Genomic DNA, 24087 nt, shown 5'->3' with positions numbered 1-24087 from the left:
CCTATAACAACTGAGAAAACATATTCAATACCTTTCTATTACTGTGTCCCCCAGATCTGGGGATTTCCTTATATAAACCTTCTGTTTGAGAACTATAAATAAAATAATAACCTGGGATGATAAGTATATCATCCCAGGAAATATTGTGTTATTAAAAATTTTTTACAAAATCAAGTGTAGAAATACTACTAAATTGCTATACAAATATCCCCTAGATCATATGTATGCTTCTCTGCAAGGTTCTATGCCATGTATTTATCTAGTTTTAACCAGATTTGATGAAAAGAATCCACTTGAGAATTAAGTGCCTTTTTTGCTGGGTGATAATCCAATTTTCATAATAATAACAATGACTGATTATACTAATAAAAGGGTAATGTGCTAATTAGACCGGGAGACCTTCTGGACATCCTTTCAGACAAAGCCATGGTGGCAGGGCCAAGACAGAGATGGTTAGGGGCGATCAGGCCAGGAGGGGAGGGCAGTTGGGAGCGAGCAGACTGGCAGGGAGGCCAGTTGGGGGCTAGCAGGCCAGCAAGGGGGGGGGCAGTTGGGGACAAGTAGGCTGGCAGTGGGGAGCAGTTGGAAAAAAGGCAAGTGGGGAGGGGCAGTTGGGGGTGAGCAGGTCAGCAGGCAGAGTGGTTAGGGGTGATCAGGAAGGCAGGGGGGTTAGTGAGGGACAACCAAACGACTGAACAGAAAGCTATCAGGGGTGGGCAGTTGGGGCAATCAGGCCAGCAAGAGAGCAGTTAGGGGTCAATCAGGCCAGATGGGGAGCGGTTAGGGGGCGATCAGGCTGGCAGACTGATTAGGGGCAATCAGGCAGGCAGGCAGGCAAGTGGTTAGGAGTCAGCAGTCCCAGATTGTGAGAGGGATGTCCAACTGCCGGTTTAGGCCTGATCCAGATTGGGCCTAAACCAGCAGTTGAACATCCCCCAAGGGGCCCCAAATTGGAGAGAGTGCAGGCCAGGCTGAGGGACAACTCCCCTCACCCCCGTGCATGAATTTCATGCACTGAGCCTCTAGTATGCTTCATAAATAGAAAACTGTAGCTGCTGTAGCTTAGATGGTTTACATAGTGGGTCTAAGCTCATCCAGCTGGAAACAGCTGAGCAGAGATTTGAACCCAACTCTCTCCTTTGTACATACTACCTAAAGGTACTGGGTAGGGCTGTTGAGGGAAGCATAGGGTTATGTTTCTCCTTGGTGACTCCTGCAACATCTCTGATACCAAAGGATTTGTATCATTGATCTGGGTGCTGGGATTGTTTGCCCTTGTGAATCTTTACAGGCTATTGGTACTCCCTTGTCTATAGTGTTGTGTGATGCCACTGTGATGGCAGACTGGTGTGGCATTGCATTGTCTCATTGAAATTCCATCACCGCTCCTAGAGAGGATGTGTTATATCTGTGTATATGTTAATCTTGGGATATTTTGCTGGAAGTGCTCATCATCAGGTTTTTTTTCAAGGACATTAAGTATGGTGACATGCAGGAAGAGTATTCTCCCATCTTTGGGGCAGGATGCCAAATTAAATAAGTATAGGATCACTAGGATGATATACCTATTATAAAACACCAGTGTGACATTTGAAAGGTTACCATAATATGAATTGCATTAAAATGGAAAGTCTCTTGCACTAAACCTATAACAAGAGATTGGATTAGTAATAAAAAACTTCCCACAGAGAAATACCTAGGCCTAAATGAATTCTATCAGACATTTAAAGAAGAATTAATACCAAGTCTTCACAAACTCTTCCCAAAATAAAAGAGAATTGAACCCTTCCCAACTCATCTATGAGGCCAGTATTGCTGTGACATGAAAACCAGACAAAGATATTATAAAGAAAGAAATATCAGTATCCCTTATGAATATTGATGCAAAAGTTCTCAAAAAAATACTAGCAAACTTAATTCAGCAACATATAAAAAGGATTATGCAGCATGACCAAGTTGAATTTATTCCAAGAATACAGAGATGGTTTAACATCTAAAAATCAATCAGTGTAGCACTACATTAATAGAATAAAAGGCAAAACAATAGATGCAGACAAAAAAGTTGGCATTGCCTGGCTCATATTTGGTACACAGTAGATTTTTGTGTGATGGCTAAGACCTAAATATACCACTTCAGAGTATTCACTCCTATTTCACCTGAGCTTTGTTCTTTGTTTCTCCCATAGTACTAGCCTCAAGCCCTACCACAGAGTAATATTCAAGAAATAGTTGTTGAATGACTGAATTAAGTTTATCTTTTCCTGACACCAGGCATATATTTAGCATGTGAATTTACTAACAGTATTAAAAATTAAATATAAATATTTGATCAGTTAGTATTAGATTTGATTACAAATGTCAGAAACCAGTAATATTTAGACTAGATAGAAGTTTATTTCTCTTTTACTTAGACAGTCTGGATTTGAATGCTAATTGTTTTCCATGAAGACTTCAGGGACCTAGTCATCTTCCAAATCATTGCTCTGTCATTCCTAGGGTGTGACTCTTCTGTACTTATTCTTAGTGGTAGCTAGGACTCCAGCCATCCTGTCTGCATTCCAGATTGGGAAATGGAGGAAGGGGCACAGAAGAAGGGGGAGACAAAGAACATATGCCAGATGCCTTTTTATAATGGTTTGTGGAAGCTGCCACATGACACTTTCATTTACATTTTATTGATCAGAATTTAGTAATAGTTTTATCTATCAACTGGAGCTAATAGCTGCCGACTATTGGAAACTGTTCTTAGCATCCATGTGTCGAAATAAACATACCATTTTTATTTCTATGAGGGGGAGGAGAGGATGGATATTGAAGATAATTGCTAGGCTCTCTCAGCCTGACTAATTAACTCTCAGTATATATCCTGCCCAAGTCTGAGCTTTGATACAGGAAAATGACTGATTAATCTGATGCCTCAATGCATTTTTCAAGTCCATTTTTTTAAACGTTTGCTGGCGGATATAGTCACACCGAATAATGAGTACATATTCATTTGAGTATTGATTTTTTTATGATCAATTTAGATTTTAGCTGGACTGTATAATCCTGGAGATGGTCATATCGATCCTTACTCTCTAACTATGGCTCTGGCTGCTGGGGCTAGGAAATATGGTGCCCTTTTAAAATATCCTGCACCGGTGACTTCTCTGAAACCCAGGTCAGATGGAACATGGGATGTTGAAACACCACAGGGATCTATGAGAGCAAATAGAATTGTGAATGCTGCAGGTAAGTGTCATATCATTTTTTTAAATTAGTGAGATTCTTTAAGTGGAAAATAAATAATATATTATATAATACATAAAGTAATGTTTTACATTATGAACGTTGTTATAAAACACAGCCAAGGTAAACATTTTGGCTGTTTCTAAGCTACAAAGCCCTCCCTTCATCACTGTGCTCTCGGTGGAGCTACCGCTCTGTCCGTAAGATTACCCAAATCCTTTTACTTACACTATGGTCAACCAGTACCCCTTCTGCAGGTAAATTGACTTCCCAAAAAGTTTGGTTCCCAGATTTCGAAAATATTCTAATTAGATGGACTTAAAGGGAAGCAGTATTTTAAACAAGTACTGTATTGTCTGTACTAGATGGTCTGCAAAATATGTTTTGAGGAACACTGCTATAAAGATGTTCCTACAGGATGCAGGGACCTCATTCTTTAAAAAGCAGAGTTGAAGAAGAGTTTATGACACTCCTGCTCTCTTGGTGTACAATCAACTAATTTGTCTTTATTGTTGCTTTAAAAACTGCTTCATTCTCCCTTCTTTTTATCCCTCCTGTCAGGCATTTATTATAATGCAAGCTTTTTCTTTGCATAGTGATGTATGTTTCTCTTGACTTCATTTCCAATTGCCTCATTATGCCTGACATAACTTTGTAAACTTGATTTAAGAATTTTCCTGACATGACAAATCATAAATGTGACTGGATCATGCCAATATGAAGTCCAGTGTTCAGCCCAAAAGAATTGCCTAATTTTGCCTGATACTCTGCGTCAATAAATGTCACTATATAAACCATCAGTGCCACTGTATAGACACTAGAACCAGGCTCCTTTCTTCCACAAATTATCTGGTTCCATCCTTTGCAAAGGAAAACAATCGCATTTGTTCCCACCAACAGGACAGCCCCCCTGTGCACTGTGAAGAGAGAAACATTGCAGCAGAATCCCCACTGTTTGTAAGCCCCCTCCCCTTGGCTGTGGTACCTCTTCCCTCCTGCCCTGGATTCCTGGTGCCTTTCTGCCCTTTCTTTGAAAGGAAAGATCTTACAAACATATTCAAATTAAACTTTTAAAATAACAGAGAAAACCTAATGTTATCTCTCCCCAAGTAGATACATGTTCAAATTTTAAAATAACAAAACAATTCTGTATTTGTGGAATTTTAGGCATCCACAGTTTGGGGAAAGGAGGGCCTGGGGAACAGAGGGAGCTGACCTGCAGGGCTTGATTCATGGGTGTGATGTTTTACATTGCTCACATCCATACGAGGCCTTTTCCATGCTCATCCCTGTGCTACAGGTCCAGTCAGCTCATTACCGTCTTTCTTACCAACATTGGTACATTTTATATACTCGGATTATTTATTTTTTTCCTTCAAATATATTTTTGTGCGTTTTTTCTGCCCACTTTTGCTTGTGGGCAAAATACTTTTTTAGGAATAGAGTTTTCTTAGAGTTTAGAATTCTCTTCAAAACTCTGGACAATGTACAATATTGTCTTGTCTCCTCTTTCCCCAATTTTGCAATGACAAAGAAAAAATCATTATGACATTGTTTAGACTTTGCCATTAGTACTGAAGTCCTCTAACTGTCTTATGCTGGCAGCCTCTCCTCCAAATAAATGTTGAACAAATGTTTAAATAATTGCAATTGAAGGGAAAACCAGACTGTTCGCTGGCCCTGAGCACCCACATGTTTTGGTCAAATCCTGCTGATTTGTAGGTCTCCAGGCCACTGACCCAACGTGCAGTCCATGGGAGGAACAGGAAGAAGCTGGCTGGCTGCTGTGTGGGAAAATCATCAGTATTGGTGGACACATATATTTTTTTAGAAGGTCATCTGTGGCCCTGCCTTCAGCCACAGTGCCTTGTAGGACTGAGTAGATGACTGCACTCCCAGCCCTCGGATATGTCTGGGAGCGGGCTCAGGGAGAGAGGCCTGCTGAGAGTTAAAAGGGGTCTGGAATCCATCATCTTAGATCAGTGTCAGATGTGGTGACACTTAAAAATGACTTTTTATTCCAGGATTTTGGGCTCGTGAAATCGGTAAAATGGTTGGACTAGAACATCCTCTCGTTCCGGTTCAGCATCAGTATGTTGTTACTTCGACTATCCCTGAGGTAAAAGCTTTGAAACGAGAACTCCCTGTGCTCCGTGACCTGGAAGGCTCCTACTACCTCCGGCAGGAAAGGGATGGGCTCCTGTTTGGTCCGTATGAAAGTCAGGAGAAAATGCAACTTCAGGACTCCTGGGTCACCAGTGGAGTCCCTCCAGGTAAGCGTAGCCAGTGGAAGTGTGAGCATAGCAGGCCTGTATGTTTTATCTCCCCCGAGGCTGAGGGCTGGCCACAGAACAAGGTGATGCCATAACACTAGACTATTGGATACCTGGGACATTGGGGGGTGAGGGGTTTGAGGTGACTTCTGTTCTCCTCTCCCTTTGAATAATCACGGCAGGGAGTAAGGAAAGAGAGAAGAGGCAGGTGGTGGTGAAGCTGAAGAAACACGCTCCCCGCCACTTTGGAAGGCTCTAGGTAATTTTTACCTGCCCGCGCCCACCTCCAGCATCCCTGCTCTTTCCTCACTCCCCCTTCTGCCGTGCCTAGCGTCTAGATTTAGCCGCTACTGTGCTTTGACAGTTGAAAACAGGACAGATATCAGAGACAGGATATCCAGCCTGCTGAGAAAGGAAGCCTTGGAGTCTGTCACAGAGCATGTAGGTTACGACTACACACTGAAGCCAACCTACTGCATCAGGTGACCAGGAAAAGGCTCAGGCCTCTGTGCTAAACAGGAGGCACTGCTGTTTCTCTTTCAAGTTTGGAAGGGAAAAGGACCTCTTTCTGGTATTCATGGGACATTTCCACAGAGCCGGGCTAAAGATTGGGTCAATGAAAGAGGTAGTTCAGGTCTTAATCTATAAAAGAAGTCAAAATGCCACTGCGACACAATTATTATAGTGTGAAATGGAGGGATTTATACTTTCTAGAATTACACTTTGATAAGCTACTTGAGGCAGGGACTGAATCCCTCCCTACTGTTCCTCAAAGAGTGCTTCTGTCCATGTCACAAGTGATCCCTAAACTGCCTTCAACAGGGGACCTTTTCCTCCTCCCTATGTGGGAGTTAGTACTGTGGGACTCTTACGCCCTCCCTACATGGGAGTCTGTACATGTTCCTCAATAAATCTCCACCTTTGCTCTACCACTGTTGGTCTGTGGATTCATTCTTCCATTACCTGCGAACAAAGAATCCGGGTTCCAGCCAAAAATCCCATTTCACTGTGAGGATTGTTATCAAAAGATTTCTCTGAGGACAGAAGTAGAATTCTAGACCCACAAGAATAAAGAAGCTCCCTGCACCAGGTCTCATGCTGCAGCTGAGTCTCTCCTGGCAGTAATGCCAACAATCTCAGGGGAAGCACCCACGCGGGCTACTTCCCTGCCCGGAGCTACCTACCGGCTTGGACGGGGAAACCTCGCCATCATGAGAGGAAGATAGGATCGTGTCAGAGGCCTGAATATCCACAGCCACAGCGACCACCAAGCAGCTGTGACCCTCAGAACGCGGATCCCAGGCGGCGCGAACACCTGATTGCACTGAAGTGCCCCACTGCTCGGCGAAAAGGAGAGAGAGAACTACACAACCAGACATCCTAGATCATGGGAAGACCAAAAAACAGTCCGCAAATGAAAGAAAAGCAGGCTTCACCAGAAAAGGAAGTAAACGAGATAGAGTCAAGCAACCTACCAGAGCAAGAATTCAGAGTAATGATCATAAGATGGCTAAAAAGAATGGAAGACAAATTTGACAATATGAGTAAGACCCAAGAGGAAATGAAGAAGAACCAAGAAGAAATAAACTGCCTTCAACAGAGGTTGGGCCAGTTAGTTATCTAAGGGTTTAGTTTTACTGATTTGCTGTGTACATTTGCGCCTGAGCAGAATAGCTCCTGACCCCGAGAGATGGCTGGTCTGCCACCTGGGAGCCTCCCTCTTGGTTCTGCTCCATGCTGGCAGCCTCTCCGCCAAATAAATGTTGAACAAATGTTTTAGTAATTGCAGTTGGAGGGAAAACCAGACTGTTCACTAGCCCTGAGCACCCACATGTTTTGGTCCAATCCTGCTGATCTGTGGGTCTCCAGGCCACTGACCCAACATGCAGTTCATGGGACGAACAGGAAGAAGCTGGCTGGCTGCTGTGTGGGAAAATCATCAGTATTGGTGGACACATTTATTTTTTTAGAAGGTCATCTGTGGCCCTGCCTTCAGCCACAGTGCCTTGTAGGACTGAGTAGATGACTGCACTCCAAGCCCTGAGACATGTCTGGGAGTAGGCTCAGGGAGAGAGGCCTCTGTGCCATTCCTCCCCTGCTGAGACTTAAAAGGCATGTAGAATCCATCATCTTAAATCCCAGAGTAGTGTCCTGGCATGGCTTGCTAAACTCCCATTTGCCCTCACCTGGGCAGATGAAGCAGATTTTTTGGTTAGTTGAAGGATAAAAGGTCTCTCTTAACAAACCAAATAATCGCTGCTTATTTTTTAAAATTGTGATTGGATTAAATACTGCAAACTGTTATCATGTATAAATTTAAATTTTCTATTAATTAAAAAGGTTAACTTTCATTATCTTACTGTTTTAAGAAATAACGTTATTGTTCTTAATAATATAGTGTTTACCCATCTGTTGATAGTGATTGTCAAGTTTAGACTTTAAAAAGAAAAAGAGGAGCCTGGCCAGCACGGATCACTGGTTGAGTGTTGACCCATGAACCAGAAAGTCTCCAATTCCTGGTGGGGGCACATACCTGGGTTGCAGGCTCAATCCCCGGTAGGAGGAGGCCGATTGATGTCTCTTTCTCATCAATGTTTCTAGCTCTCTATCCCTCTAAAATCAATTAAAAAAAAACACCACATTTATTATTGTATTATTGTATCATAGATAATTAAAATATATATACCAGAGGGAATCCTTCCTAACAGGCCATCCTGAAGTGTATCCCAGTTCAGAGATTTAAGTCACATTAGAGAACTTGTCCGTGAAGCTGTGCATCCTGATCAATGGTGTGTCCTTTCAGGGTTTGGAAAGGAACTCTTTGAGTCAGATCTGGACCGGATCATGGAACACGTCGAAGCTGCCATGGAAATGGTTCCGGTCTTGAAGAAGGCTGACATCATCAATATTGTCAATGGTCCTATCACCTATTCCCCTGACATTCTGCCTATGGTGGGTCCCCATCAAGGGCTCAGAAACTACTGGGTGGCTATTGGCTTTGGGTGAGTATCTCCATGTAATTCAACCTGTGCTATAAAGTCTTGTCCCATAATCTCAGGCCAACAGTGGAATGGGGAAAAGGAACAGAGCATTTTCCCTTTCATGACCAATGGAATGGGAGTAATAAAAAAATGTTAGTCTTAAATGGTTTCATCACTTGTATAGGTTTTAAAGATTTGCACACAGAAAGGCAATGATTTCCTGGAACTTTCTCTTTGCATATTTTCTGCCATTTCCATTATTTGGGTCTCTTTAGGGCAGTTTGCCCCAACTTACAAGGATGTTTTTATAATACAATGTGACACAGATAATACAAAAAAATCAAATGTATAACATATCTGATGCTGTTTTCACCATAATTCATGTTTGTCCAACATGATTTGCTTTTTCTTGTCAACTGGGCATCCTCTGTTGTTACAACAGCCACCATGTACTGCTTGCCTACTATGATCCCTCCATCTATATCACATTATTTGCCTCCATCTATATCACATGTGCTTTTAAATGCCATGTCAATTCATTCTTCATCAACACTATAAAGAAAATGAGCACATAAAGAAAATGAGAAGATTAAAGCTCAGGGTGGTTACACAACTTGCCCAAGGTCCTGCAGCTAGGAGTGGCAGAATAAAAATCATACCCAGATCTCCTTATTCTATACTTTTAGCTACTAAAACAGGGCCTCTCAATAGAAGTTTCATAACACTTAGTTATGTGGCATTTTACATATAAATTGGTGATGGTTAGAAAGTGGACGATATTAAAAATTTTACTTTTTAAAAAGAAATTACTAGATTTGATTCAGGATTATCCCCTAATACTATATCACTCTGCCCCATTTGTTTGCTCATGAGCATTGCTGAGAGGGAAAGAATATGATGGTATAGCAATGAGACCAGAGGAAACCAAAGTACAAACCTGGCTATGCTCAAGGAGTCTGCCAGAGATGTGAGTTCTGTCACGTGTGTCTTGGCTGAAAAAAAGATATAGAACCATCAAAGTCAAGTCCAATAAGAGGGAGTATACACTGTGGTTAGATGACTGAATTTTTATACTGCATCTGCCCTTTACTGTTGTGTGACCTTATTTCACACCTATGTGCGGATAGATTTTCTCGCTGGCAAAATAGTTGCTAAAGAATTAATCAGTTGATACATGTTAGATGGAAACAATGCTTGGAAAATGGTAAGCACTTTCAATAAATGTCAGTAAAAGTTTATACAGTTTCAAGTCTTGTATACAGTACCTCTAGCTCTCAAAAATGGCAACTGTTGCTGAAACCGGTTTGGCTCAGTGGTAGAGCGTCGGTCTGCGGACTGAAAGGTCCCAGGTTCGATTCCGGTCAAGGGCATGTAAATTGGTTGCGGGCACATCCCCGGTAAGGGGTGTGCAAGAGGCAGCTGGTCGATGTTTCTCTCTCATTGATGTTTCTAGCTCTCTATCTCTCTCCCTTCCTCTCTGTAAAATATCAAAAAAATATATTTAAAAAAAAATGGCAACTGTTGTATTGCATACATTGGGCCTGAGTAAATGAATAAACATTTTAAGCATGTCTTTCATAATTATTTTAAGTACATATTTAATAATTTTTCTTGCTTTCCTAAAACTTAAATTGTTTGTGGATAATTTGGATGACCTTTCTTCCTAAACCTATTGCTGAGTTTTTATTCTGCTGGAGAAATAGTCTTCTAACACATTTAGGCACTTGCTTTTATCAAATAACAAACCTGATAAAAGTTAGTTGGCATTTCCAGTCTTTGCTAAGTTCCTCCCAAATACTTAGAGCCTGGCTGTTAAGGTGGTGTGATCTGAGTCCTGTATTTTCTTGCATGTAGAGGTCTGCTCATGAAGGTCCTTTTCGTGGTCGTCTCTCCATAGCCCCTGCTCAGTCAGTTCCCCAGAAGCCTCTCTTAAATCACAGATGAACCCACAGTAAAGTCCTTCATTAGGCAAGAGTGAGTGTGAAGAGCCAGACACAGCCAACATTAAATTATGATCCCTCCATCTAGATCACAAAATTTGCCATAATCGTGTTCTTGGTTTTAAAGGATCTTCATATGGAAATAAAAAGCCCATCTTCTACACCAAGTGACCCATTAGTTACAAAATACAGGAGTCAGTCTTCCTTTCTGCCTCCTCCTCACAGGTCCCAGAGTGAGTGCCTCTTGTGTGAATGCTTCTAAGAATGGCCCAAGATCCTAGCACTGAACTAAATTGGTCCAAGAAGAGATGAGCATCCCACTCCACAGTGTACAAGTTTCTGCAAATCTCCAATCAGGACAATCACAGCTCAATAGGGATGGTTAGGTATCAACTACATCTGCCTGTGGCTTCCTTCACCCCATTTTCCTAAAGTGAGCATCCTTACTAGCTAAGAGTTGTAGGCCACTCTGCATGTATTTATCTCTTGAAACTGGAAACAAACTAGCTACAAAGTCAGGTGCATTTCACTTGGATGCCTAAATATGTTTTCTTTTTGAGGAAAAAAATATAATAGCCTAAAGATTATGAATAGCACAGAACACCCCAATTTTAAGGTCCTATAAAATACTTGGACATGTTTTGTTGTTTGAAAATAACACGTGTCAGTAACAGCATATATATCTCTGTATTTGAAAGATATGGCATCATCCACGCCGGCGGGATAGGGAAATACCTCAGTGACTGGATCCTGCATGGAGAGCCTCCTTTTGACCTAATAGAATTGGATCCCAATCGATATGGCAAATGGACGACCACTCAGTACACTGAGGCCAAAGCAAGAGAGTCGTATGGATTCAACAATATTGGTAAAGTACAAATTTACTGTGTCTACAAAGTGTGTACAAAATGGACTTGCAGCGCCTCTGACCCTAGATGCTTTTTTTTTTTTTAATATATTTTATTGATTTCTTACAGAGAGGAAGGGAGAGAGATAGAGAGTTAGAAACATTGATGAGGGAGAGTCATCGATCAGCTGCCTCTTGCACACCCCCTACTGGGAATGTGCCCGCAACCAAGGTACATGCCCTTGACCGGAATCGAACCCGGGACCCTTCAGTCCCCAAGCCGATGCTCTATCCATTGAGCCAAACCGGTCTCGGCCCTAGATGCTTTTTGTTCCGTGCATTTTGGTGGGAGTGGTTGGGGAGTCTGGAAAGTGTTGTGCCTCTAAGATGCAACAAGAAATCTATATTCATGTATATACTTCATGTGCGGAGTGCGTCAGTGATTTTCGGCTTTAAATTCATTTTGACGTTCCTCTTTGATGATCAATATAAAAATGACAGCATTGAGGGTTTTGTTTTACATCAGTTTAATACAGGTATATACTTTTGGATTTTAAGTACCGTTTCCCATTTTGTGAATCCCTTCAAAGTATTTGCTCGCTTTGGTTTTATGCTGTTTAAGTCCTGGGTTTCCGTTTTCAGTTGGGTACCCTAAAGAAGAACGGTTTGCTGGGAGGCCGACTCAGCGAGTCAGTGGGCTTTACAAAACCCTGGAGTCTAAATGTTCCATGGGATTCCACGCGGGCTGGGAACAGCCACACTGGTTCTACAGACCGGGCCAGGACACCGGGTACAGGTAAGTCAATGACTTGACCTGCCTGGGGCTCTGACTGCAGAATGCAATCTCAGAGGTGGGATGGAGGGACATCAGTGCCGATTCCCCTCCCACCCCATCGCTCCACCTCATTCCTACAACATTTACTTTCTGGCAGTGGCGCCATTAGTCTATCCCACATGACACTGGCCCACCTGTAAGACCCATTTGACCCCACGAGCCCTACACCAGCCTCCGCTTGGCATTTCCCAGGAGCTCAGAGGAACCTTCTCACCCGCTCCAAATCCTCACATGACATTGCTTGGCTCCTTAAAGTTTGTCCCAGCTTAGGATGCCTGGTTGAGTCACATAGTATGGCTATAGTATGGAAGTATGGGTCTTCTAGTTAGCAAGGAATAGCTCCAAGCAATTACCTCCCAGTGTGTGTACACCAAGTCATGTAAATTGTATGCACTGTTGATAAAGGAGGAGAAAGGATCATTTACTTAGCACTTAAGGTTAATCTAAAACCTAAAGACTGTCACTAAAACAATTCTGTGAACTCCTCTAAAATTTTTGCTTTTGTTTTACTTAGATTACATGTCATCACTGTACTTGGGATTTATAGTGATTACATTTTTTTTTCTTCTCACAAGAATTCATAACCCAAGAGAAGAAAAGTAGCAAATCTAGAAATTAAGTTACCTTTTTTTTTTAAATTGTGTATTTAAAAACAGTTTTGATGTCCACTTTAACACCAAACCTAAACGGTGCAAAATATAGTAGAGGGCTAGGTGTTGATTACTTTACTTGGGCTCCCCAGGCAGCCAGTCTAGATTATCTGGGGGCAAAATGTTGGTTTTGTTTTCCCTAAATGACTCAGATAAATGCCAGATCTATTCTTGACCTTGTACTGTTTGGATCTGGCTTGTTTCTTTCACTATTTTAATAATTAAACTACTGAAAACTCATTTTGCAGACTAAGCCTGCTCTGAAGTTAAAATACCACATTAGGAGTTCACTTCATCAAGTGGAAGGGACCCTGCATAATGAATCAGAGACCTTTGTTCCAGGCCAGCTCCGTCAGTAAATAAGGCAAAGCCTTGGAATTCATGTTTTGTCTTTTGTCTAAGAAATGAAGATGTTGGATCAGATTCTTGCCTAGTCCAGGTGTAGAGCCTGTGAATGCAAAATATGGCCCCACTGAGACCTGCTGTGTCAGAAGCTGTGTTTTAATAAGTGCAATGATTTTTTTATTAAATTATTATCTGTATACATATTTTACCATTGCCTAAGTGCAATGATTTTATTTGCATTAATGTTTGAGGAGTGCTGGACAAGATAGCTCCACCCCCATATGTTTTGAATTAGGTAAAAAAAATTAGCATTTTTAAAATGCTCCTTAGGTGACAAGAGATTGATTGAATTCTATGCTCTCTTCCAGATTTTAAAGCCCACATGTCCTATCTTATTTTCTAGTTAATAAATAATTTATTCACTATGAAATGGGTTAAAAGGGACATATGAGTAACTTTAAAAAATCAGATTTCAACATAAACATATGATTTGCAGAGCAGAATTTCAGGTTGCATTTTTTTTCCAAATAGGATTTACTAGATGAATATGGTTAATTAAAATATTCTTATTCTGTAATTTTCTAAAAATGTATGACAGTTGTTTTATGACAAACTTTGTGTTTCAGGCCAAGTTTTCGCCGCACAAACTGGTTTGAGCCGGTCGGCTCTGAATATAAACAAGTTATGCAAAGAGTAGGGGTGATTGACCTGTCACCATTTGGCAAGTTTAACATCAAAGGCCAAGATTCTACTAGATTGTTGGACCATCTCTTTGCAAATGTCATTCCAAAGGTAGATAAGCTTAAAATGGTACAAGGTTCAAGATTGTAGCCTGTTTAACTCTATCCTCTTATTTAAAGCAAAAAAATAGAAACCCCCAATATGTTATTTTAGCCCACTATTTTGAACACTAGAACTCTTAAACTGATCAAGAGTATTCTAGCTAATTTTTTAATTTAAACTTTTATTGAATGAGTTATCATCCAAGAATGTTATGAACTTTTTTTTTTTAAACATATTTTATTGATTTTTTTACAGAGAGGAAGGGAGAGAGATAGAGAGCTAGAAATGTCTATGAGAGAGAAACATCGAACAGCTGCCTCCTGCACACCCTCTACCGAGGATGTGCCCGCATGCCCTTGACCGGAATTGAACCTGGGACCTTTCAGTCCGTAGACCGATGCTCTACCACTGAGCCAAACTGGTTTCTGCCGAACTTTTCTTAATTGTGTCAATAGGAACTACAACTTTGACTGAAGTATAATTTTTAAGACAAATAATTATAATTTAAACTGAGAACTTCAAAATTAATCTTGGACTTAGGTTTGTAAATAATTCATACCAATTATATAAATGATAAGATTTGGAAGTTTTTCATTGTTGACACCCACATTTTTATTTCCATGTTGGTTTAAAAGGGATACATAAGGTAGGGCCCTATAGCTCAGGGGTTAGAGCACTGGTCTTGTAAAAGGGATACATAAGTTTTTTGTTTCATCCTGAGATAATTTTAAATTCTCTTGTGCAGGTGGGTTTTACAAATATAAGTCACATGTTAACACCAAAAGGTCGAGTGTATGCTGAGCTGACTGTATCTCACCAGTCTCCTGGGGAGTTTCTATTAATAACTGGTTCTGGATCAGAACTTCATGATCTTAGGTAAGTGTGCACCTAGTAAGATAATTGTATATGGATTAAACATTGACTCAATCTTAAACTGAGTTTTTCTTTCACCAGTAGTCGAAAGTACAACTTTAATTCTTAAACCTTGTTGATTCAAATAAACTTCATGGCTTATACCGAAATTATTTAAAGTGAGGGACCCTGTCTCCACCCCCTTCCAAAAGGGAATTCCTGTACAGGTACTAATAATATCAACTCCTATTTATGGACATCATCATTGTGTCAGAACGCTTTTTACATATTTATATTAATTAACTCTCTTAATAGATATGCATTTGCATGGTATATACTGTTCCCATTTTCAGATGAGGAAACTGAAGTTTGCATTAAAGTAACTTGCTGAAGCCAGTCTTTCTTATTCTGATGCCCACATTGAGTACAGGAAGCTGCCTCCCTGGGTTATCTTCTTCCTTTTTCATGCTTTGTGCACTCTGGTCCACAGTTGGCTTTAGATTGTTGACCTGTCAGGTTGATCCTTCACATGAATCTTTAGAATTTTGAATATTATTGTTTACTAAATGTCAGACTAGCAATGAATAGGCATAAAAGTTTGGCAGGAGAAATCTTGATGCTGACAGAATCTCACTCTAGTTATAAAATGCTGCAAAATAGATCCTCTTATCCAGGATGTATTGGGAGCCATTTTGGTAACAATCAACCTGTGTAGTCCTAGGGATCACTCAATAAGTCATAAACAAACTCTATAACCGGGTTCCAATAACTCATCAGGACAGAAATTGAAAATAGTCTTTAGAGTTTTTATATTTTCCTTGTGATTATCAGAGTAATTCTGTGTCTGATGGCAGGCCCATTATTGACTTTTGGCAGCATGAATGTGCCTTCTGTGTACAGGTATTAGAGAAAATTTGGGTTTAAATTAATTTTTCAAGATTGAGTCATTAGTTTAAATACAATAGGGCTGTCACTATTCGAAGTAATTGTGTGCCAGAACTCATTTCAATTGAAGGATCCTTCTGTACTGTGAAAAATTACCCTCAGTTTATATAAGCAGGTGGTTTACAGAGAATCACTTAACATGTCTGGGACTCAGATTCCTCAACTTTAAAAATTAGGTGATTATATGAAATGACACCCTGGAGACTTCCTGGTAATTCTAGACATCAAGTATGTCTTCAGAGAAATAATATGTTACCAACATGCATTATTCAAGCAAGATTTAACACAACGTTTATGACTCAAATGCAGATGGATTGAAGAAGAGGCAGTCAAAGGTGGATATGATGTTGAAATTAAAAACATAACTGATGAGCTTGGAGTCCTTGGGGTTGCAGGGCCACACGCGAGAAAGGTCCTTCAGAAACTGACCTCTGAAGATCTTAGTGATGATGTCTTCAAGTTTCTTCAAACCAAGTCTTTAAAGGTTTCCAACATTCCTGTCACTGCTATTAGGATATCTTATACTGGTAAGAATCAGAAAATAATTTAGAGTAAAATTTAAAAGAAGCTACCAAAAATGGTCTCTCTCTCATCAGTATAATTTTGGAGAAAGATTTCTCCTGCCCAACTTTTGTGACAATTCTGTCTCTGCACTTTTAGCCTGAGGGATCATTCCACAAGTTTCAAATTGTTCTCTAGCTGCCTACCACTTGTAAGGGTGGATGAAGGATGGGAAGATGATGGCTGCTGGAACAGCTGGAAGGGTTGACAGAATATTTAGGTGGACAGATTCTATCTGGGAACATTCAAGATGGTCTCTCACCTCTCTTGCAGCATTCCTGTTTTCCATCTTTCTTTCTAGGCCCTGAGTGTATTGAGGAAGTCTTCATATAGCACCTAACCTTGCACATAGTAGGTATTCAGCACAGAGTTGGATGAATTTTCTTCAGCTCCCCTTTGGTGCTCTGGGCTCACATCTGACTTCCTCATTTTCACAGAAGGAGCACTTGGTGCCCAGGCATTTGTTCAAGTGCATGCTGCTCTTGCTCTGGTGGTATCCTGAAAGGCACATCACCACCAGCCCTCAACATCGGGGAATAAGGAGAACACACAGTCCCTGACATCTGTGTACCTCCCCTGCCCCTCCACCCCTTCCACCTAACCTTGGCAAAGTGGTGACCAGAGTAAAGCACGAGCAGAATGAAAAATAAGCAGACTGGGCTGGGCTTCATTTCCTTTGGTTTTTGCCTATAGCTCTAATGGTGAAAGAAATGACAAAGTGGGAAAGAAAGGGGGAGTAGGAGGAATGAAGAGACTATGTCCCACAATAAACACCATTTGAATAAATGTCAATTGGCTATTTTTTTTTTTTTAAGTCTTGTGATTTTGGGGCAAGGAGTTGAGTGTAGAGTTTCCTAAACCTTGAACCCCCTTATCTGGATAAACTATGCCATGCTAATTGCTCAATATCATGAAGCCGGGCAAGGGTCAAGATGAACTCCTCCTGTACCGTAGTCTTTCTACGTCATGTTAAGAGGTGTCCTGGATACCGCCCTCTCAGTGAGAGACAGGATTGGGCAGGAATTTTGCAGTAGGTTTTTGTTGCTTTTTTTTTTTTTTTTTTTTTTTTAATGAACTGTTCTTTTAAAACTCAGCAATGTTTATATTGCACAAATGGCATCTCTCCACTTATTTATGTGTTTTAGCTGATGTATACTATACCTTGTGACCATTGTTCTTACTCTGAGGTGGCACTTGTGGGTTTCTTTTAGGTGAGCTGGGTTGGGAGCTGTACCACAGACGAGAAGATTCTGCGGCGCTGTACAACGCCATCATGGATGCAGGCCAGGAGGAGGGAATTGACAATTTTGGCACATATGCCATGAATGCCCTAAGATTGGAGAAAGCTTTCAGAGCCTGGGGGTCCGAGGTTTGAAATGCCAGCATCTTCTTAAAATGTTGTTTATCGTATCTGATTTTTATAAAAGGGCTAGTTTTATTTTTTTCATTCTTTTCTTTATTTTTATAAGGACTAGTTTTAACTGCCTTAACATGGGCTCTGACTGTAAGAGAAGTTATGTATTATTAGGCAACTTTATTTAATTAGAGGAAGAGGTTTTTCTTTCCAATTTCCCAGTTGAAAGTTTAGTGTAATTATGATGTAATGTTTATTCTGCCTAATTCCTCCTCTTGGCAAAGAGCCCTGGACACTGTCTCTGACTGTGTGTAGAGCTGTAGCTGCTCTGAGGGAGCCTGCCTAAGGGAGCCTGCCTACCCCCCACAATAGGAGGACCACCTTTTAAATTTCCTCTCCTCTTCCTCCTCCTCCCCTCCTCCTTCTCCTCTTCCTCCTTCTCCTCCTCTGCCATGCTGCCCATTCTCATTTTCTTCTTAGCCTGTTCCTTTTGGGGAAATAACAACAAACAGTTTTTTTTCTGAGGAGCACAGTTGATGGTCTAGGATGTGTTGTCTAGCCTACTTCTACTATTGATAGTGGGAACTAAGGATTTCCATTGTATCGTTACACACCATTTTCATATGCATCATGTCATGTACCTTCTCAGTTCTCCTGATTACTGCTGATTCTTGGACAAGGGGTTGGGGCTCAGGGTATCCCCATTCTGCACCCAATCACGCTAAGGAACAGTAAGCAATGTTGTCCAGGTTACATGAAGTGGCCAAACTATGGTTTAAATCTTTTCTCCTATTATCTCCAGCATGGCAGGCTATCTCTGGACCCCTTAATTTTTTCAGATTCCTAGTTGTTTCCTTGGAAGACATTGAGGTTTTAGGCTTGAGAAGTGAGATGAGGAATAGCCGTAAAGGGTGTACATTAGAGAGGACTCTCTTGGGTCTGAATTTATCCTCCAGCACACATGTGGCCTTGACTCTCCAGGGCCTCAGTACTTTTCTATAAAATAGAGATAATCTTTCTCCTACAGAGTTATAGATATTAGTCTATAAAGTGCCTAGCATATAATAGAATGAATTCAACTGAGAGCAAAGGGGGTTGGGAAGCCCAGGCAGGGCCCCCTGGGCAGTTAAACTACGGGCAGAAGCAAGTGGGCTTTGAGGTGGGGAGGGCAGCCTCCTGGAGCCTGTAAGAAGGGCCGTGGGGCAGGTGGGCATTTTTCAGGAGAGAGTTACTATCAAGGGGTTCCCAGCCTACAACCAGGGCCTTAGAGAGTCCCCACACTGCTCCCCAAGGAATGAAGCCACAGAAGCAGTCCTTGGAGTCCGGCATTTCTCCACCTCCCTCCACCCTCCTGCCTTTTATTATCTTCTGCCTTCTCTGGGAACCGTCCTCTTAACTTTTCTCCATCCCAGGTCCCTGATTTCCCAGCAGTGCCAGCACGCCCTCTAGTGGTATCATGGCAGTAAATATTCTGGTCTTTGTTTTAATCCCTCCCCCACTCTGGGGAGAAATTCTAAAACTTTGAGCAGATAAAAAAAAATAATTAATTCAAATTAATTAGAAAATATGAGACCACATTTTATATAATGTGAAACCAGCTTATATTACACATTTGATTTAGGTTCGTGCTGATGTCGTTTAAGAAAAACGACATCAGCACGAACCTAAATCAACTTCTTAAAAGTTTGCCTACTTTTTATGAGGTTTAGACAAGTTCTCTTGGAGCAAAAGAGATAAACACCAACAGAATAAATAAACAGGCAAGAACATTAACTTCAGGCTTAGTCTCCAGTAGTTGTGTTAGCTTTGACTGGAAGTATATTGTAATAACTCAGCTGCATTAGAAAAGATTGAGGCCCATCTCCGTCCAGCCTGCAGGCTCCGGATCCAGGAGCCAGCCCTGGCGGCTCATCCTAGCAAGCAGTCACCACGAAGAGGAGACAGCGTAAGGAATCCATCTTATTACCAGTGGCATTTAAATATTTATGAGTTCTGATGCATGGATCTTCAAAGAAGGCAGAAAACATAGGGGCAGGTTGGGCAGATTTGAAGACAGACTAAAACAGTAGCTGGAAAGATAATGGTGAAGAAAACAGTTGGGTCCTGCTCTCACAGAACTTGAAGTTTAATGAGAAAGATAAAACCAAAGAAGCAAGGAACTGTTCAATGTGAAGACCTGTTTGAGATGCGGTGGTGCCAGGAAGGCCTCAGTTTCCTGCCTTCAGCCCATGCAATTGGACGGCTGCAGCTTTCATACTCTCATACATGACTGTTGTGACTCTCCACCATGCTGCCCTGTTCGCCTCGTATCAGTGACACTGGCATAGTAGCTCCAGAACAATGCTTGTCTGCTAAATTTCACCACAGTTTTATGCGTTTCTGCCATTTATGTTTGTTATAAGCAAGTTCATGCTCTGAATTCCTAAGGGAAGTTTATCAGCAAATTAAACAAGGCTGGCCTTGGACTGGGATTGCTGAGCTGTTTAGGACTTTCTGTTGCGGCAGACTTCCAGAGAACCACCTTTTTTTTGCTGCACATGTGTGTGGAGCAGTGCTGCCTTTAGTATAGGCTCTCTGTGTGTTTGTTCAGACCATCGTTCCCTACCAAATGCAGCCACAAATTCATGGCAAACAAGTCTTCTGGCTCATACTACTGCTGGTCATCTGGTGTGGAGCAAGTGTGTGGAGCATGCTGACTTGCTCACCACTTTTGTAGTGGCAGTTTGGGCTCAGATGTAGCACAGAAACTCCACTGGAACCTTGAGAACGCAGGTGATAATCACTACTGCAGCAGAATGGTCTAGGCACGTGGTCAGCAAACTCATTAGTCAACAGAGCCAAATATCAACAGTACAACGATTGAAATGTCTTTTGAGAGCCACATTTTTTAAACTTAAACTTCTTGTAACGCCACTTCTTCAAAACATACTCACCCAGGCCATGGTGTTTTGTGGAAGAGCCACACTCAAGGGGCCAAAGAGCCACTTGTGGCTCGTGAGCCGCAGTTTGCCGGTCACAGGTCTAGGTCATTCCTCCTTTGGTTTTCTTCCTGACTTACATCCCTGATTTTCAGAAAATTTGTTTACTGGTGGAAGCCAATTTACATAGATTAATCCTCTAGGATAGGGGTGGGGAACCTTTTGTTTTTCTAAGGACCACTGGATGTTTGTATCATTCCTAGGCCATACAAAATTATCAGCTTAAAAATTAGCCTGCTGTATTTGGTCAAACACTTAACTCACCCCTTATGCCTTGGCAGGGTCAAACCAAACAATTTGCAGGCCTTATATGGCCCACGGGCCAGTCCTGCTCTATACATTACTCCTTGTCCTATTAACAATGAATGAATGCATCTACTTTCAGGAAGTGTGTGATGAAAGGATAAAATAGTCCTGAGGTGATTATGATTCTCAGGGATTGGGAAAATATTCATAAGTTACTTCTTCTGTTCTGAAATTTTGAACCAATTAGTCAAGGCTGACAGTGACATTGATGGGTCCTGATAACCAAGAAACCTGAATTAAACCACTTTATAAATTATTTTTAAAGGATATCTTTAAGAGGATCAAGTGAAACATTTATGCCTATATTCTTTTTTAATCCCAGAAAATAAAACCAAAGGTATCTATATCTGTATTTATATCTAATATCTCTCTCTCTCTCTCTCTCTCTCTCTCTCTCTCTCTCTCCATATATATATATAATTGAGAGTCCACGTTTGCTTTTTGCTTTTCTCTTTTCCTGAATTCCATAAAAATCATTTTTTTTTTCTACCATCTGCTTTCCCCTCTGCTTATCCTGAATCCTGGCTAATTGTAAGATAAGCAAGTTACTTCATAACTTTTCAAAACCTAATTATGCAAAATTATTACATGAAAGTCTTGTTTATGGAAGGAACATCATGTTGTGGCATCACTCAGCTATTTATTGTAATAAAAGTCATGGAAACAAACTGAATTTTAGTTTCTACTTTGCTATTGAAATAACTGAAAGGCTACATTTGAATTTTAGATTTTAAAAATCACTTTAAATAATTAATCACAGTAAATAATTATCCTTTTTCAGAATTTATATTTAAAATAAAAAAGTATTCTCTTTCCAAAACAACAACACGAAAACAAAGAAACAAAACCAGGAAAGTTACTGAAATTATTTGCACTCATCTAATATTTAAAATGTGTGCTTCTCTTTTAGATGAACTGCGATACAAACCCCTTGGAAGCTGGTTTGGAATATTTTGTAAAGCTCAATAAGGTATGTTTACATTCCAAAGTGCGCTTGAAGTAAATCTTAAAATTATGTGGTTTCATGGCAGAACCTTGCTTTAAAATTTAACCAAATGTGATTATAGGACAAATGAGTTGAACAGAAATGCTAAGCATTGCTTAAGTGCATCATATTAAGCTATCTCAAAATCCGATGTCAGGTCAAACTATTGTCGTGTGCTTGTCGAGGTAAGATAGCTGAATCCAGCAACTTCAAAGACTCAGTCTACATTCTAAGAAAAAGATTAGTCAGGATCGGATGTCAGCAGACATCCTTGAAAAACCTGGAGACTTGTGCAGCCGCACATCAGCAGTCAAACATGCGGATGAATGGGCTGTCACTGGTGCTCACAGCACGAAGCAGCCTCGCCTCAGCACCTCTGTCCATCTGCTTCTAAGCATCTTTGTATGTAACTGCAACATCTAAGCCAATGACACATTTCAAATGTATTCAGCATAAAAATAGGTATTTACTGAGAAGCCAATACAGGCCCAAAGAAGCAAAACTGATACTGACATTCTAAAGGGAACCCCTGTATCAGTGGTTTTCAAAGTGCATTTAGCAGACAGATCACATGAGCAGCATTTGGGAGCTTGTGAGGAAGGCAATCACTTGGGTTCCGTACCAGACGTACTAAATCAGACTCTCTGTGGGTCAGGCCAAGAAAACTGGTTTACCAAACTGCAGGGGGCTCTGGTGCACCTATAGTTTGAGAAGTACCACCACCTTACTTAAATATTATGGAAAAACATATCAAGGACAATTTATTGCAGCTTAGCTTAGCTATATCAGCCCTATAAAATATATGTATGAGGTTATCCCATTGTTTGGATGGAATGTTGTGTCCCTCCCTAATTTGTGTGTTAAAGCCCTTAATCCCTATAATGCTCTTTGGAGGTGGGGCCCTTGTGAGGTCATTAGGTTTAGGAGATCCTGAGGTGGGGCCCCCATGTTGGAATTCATGTTCTTATAAGAGAAAAAGAGCCTGGAAGCTCCCTCTCTGTATATGTAAGGACACAGCGAGAAGGCCAGGGAGAGGACATTTACAGGGAGACTGGATTGACCGGCACCTTGATCTTCCCAGCCTCCAGAACTGTGAAAACCAATTCCTGTTGCTGAAGCCATCCAATCTGTGGGGCTTCATTGTAGCAGCTTAAGCTGACTCACACAGCCATGGAGCAGTGTTTTGGTCACTCTGAGAACTCGACAGAGTTGCAGTTAGGCTGTATGTTGGAATAGCAGCTTCTGCTGCTGTTTGGGATACTAGTGAGAATTCCAATAAGAAGCTGTTCTGCCTTAGATGCTAATAAGCTAAATTAAAGGCTATTCCCCATCCTATGGGAATATGGGAGCACATGCATATGAATCAGGCTAAGGACCTTTTTTAAAAGGATCTTTATTGTTGAGATTATTACAGACGTTCCTTTTTTTCCTTCCCTGTGTCCCCCTCTACCCGGTTTCCACCCCACCCCAGGCCTTTGCCACCCTATTGTCTGTGTCCATAGGTACTGCATATATGCATGTAAAATCTTTGTTTAATCTCTTCATGCCCCCTCAACCCCCTTCCTCTGAGAATTATCAGTCTGTTCCACATCCTTACCTCTGATTCTTTTTATTCACCGGTTTATTCTGTTCATTAGATTTCTTTTTTGTTTATTTTTATTTTTAGATTAAATTGTTGATAGGTATGCAATTGTTGCCATTTTGTTGTTCATATTTTTTTTTAATCTTTTTCTTCTTCTTCCTCTTCTTAAAGAATACCCTTCAACATTTCATATAATACTGGTTTGGTGGTGATGAACTCCTTTAGCTTTTCCTTATCTATGAAACTCTTTACCTGACCTTCAATTCTAAATGATAGCTTTGCTGGGTAGAGTAATCTTGGTTGTAGATCCGTGCTATTCATCACTCTGAATATTTCTTGCCACTCCCTTCTGGCCTGCATAGATTCTGTTGAGAAATCAGCAGACAAGTCATATGGGTTGCCCTGATAGTTGGCTATCTCCTTTTTCTTGATGCTTTTAAGATTCTCTCTTTGTCTTTAGCCCTTGGCATTTTAATTAATTAATTAATTTTTTATTTTTAAAATATATTTTTATTGATTTCAGAGAGAAAGTGAAAGGGAAAGATAGAAACATCAATGATGAGAGAGAATCATGAATCAGCTGCCTCCTGCACAACCCCTACTGGGAATCAAGCCTGCAACCCAGCATGTGCCCTTGACTGG

At 40.9% G+C, this 24087-nt stretch overlaps 1 protein-coding gene and 1 pseudogene across 5 annotated transcripts in view; both read left to right on the top strand.

The window, feature by feature from the left end:
* The window catches only part of DMGDH (dimethylglycine dehydrogenase), an 87497-nt gene that overhangs the window by 50186 nt on the left and 13224 nt on the right, over nt 1–24087 (top strand). For all 4 annotated transcript variants that reach the window (XR_014794821.1, XM_084881306.1, XM_084881305.1 and 1 more), the window contains 10 exons: nt 3027–3231; nt 5253–5501; nt 8305–8503; nt 11121–11290; nt 11912–12065; nt 13726–13891; nt 14628–14758; nt 15989–16206; nt 17452–17609; nt 21789–21848. Coding sequence is in view for 3 of the 4 variants with exons in the window: in XM_084881306.1 (XP_084737432.1) it covers nt 3027–3231; nt 5253–5501; nt 8305–8503; nt 11121–11290; nt 11912–12065; nt 13726–13891; nt 14628–14758; nt 15989–16206; nt 17452–17609; nt 21789–21848 (1710 nt within the window). In the remaining variant the exon portion in view is untranslated. The remainder of the gene's footprint in view (nt 1–3026; nt 3232–5252; nt 5502–8304; nt 8504–11120; nt 11291–11911; nt 12066–13725; nt 13892–14627; nt 14759–15988; nt 16207–17451; nt 17610–21788; nt 21849–24087) is intronic.
* Nucleotides 19332–21782, top strand: LOC311621362 (DNA damage-regulated autophagy modulator protein 2-like; annotated as a pseudogene). Its single transcript has one exon. The product of its transcript is annotated as a DNA damage-regulated autophagy modulator protein 2-like (transcript).

This window comes from Pipistrellus hanaki (genome assembly GCF_964339955.1).
Source record: "Pipistrellus hanaki genome assembly, chromosome: 4".
NCBI classification, from domain to species: Eukaryota; Metazoa; Chordata; class Mammalia; order Chiroptera; family Vespertilionidae; genus Pipistrellus; species Pipistrellus hanaki.
This window is presented reverse-complemented; position numbering and strand designations above follow the sequence as displayed.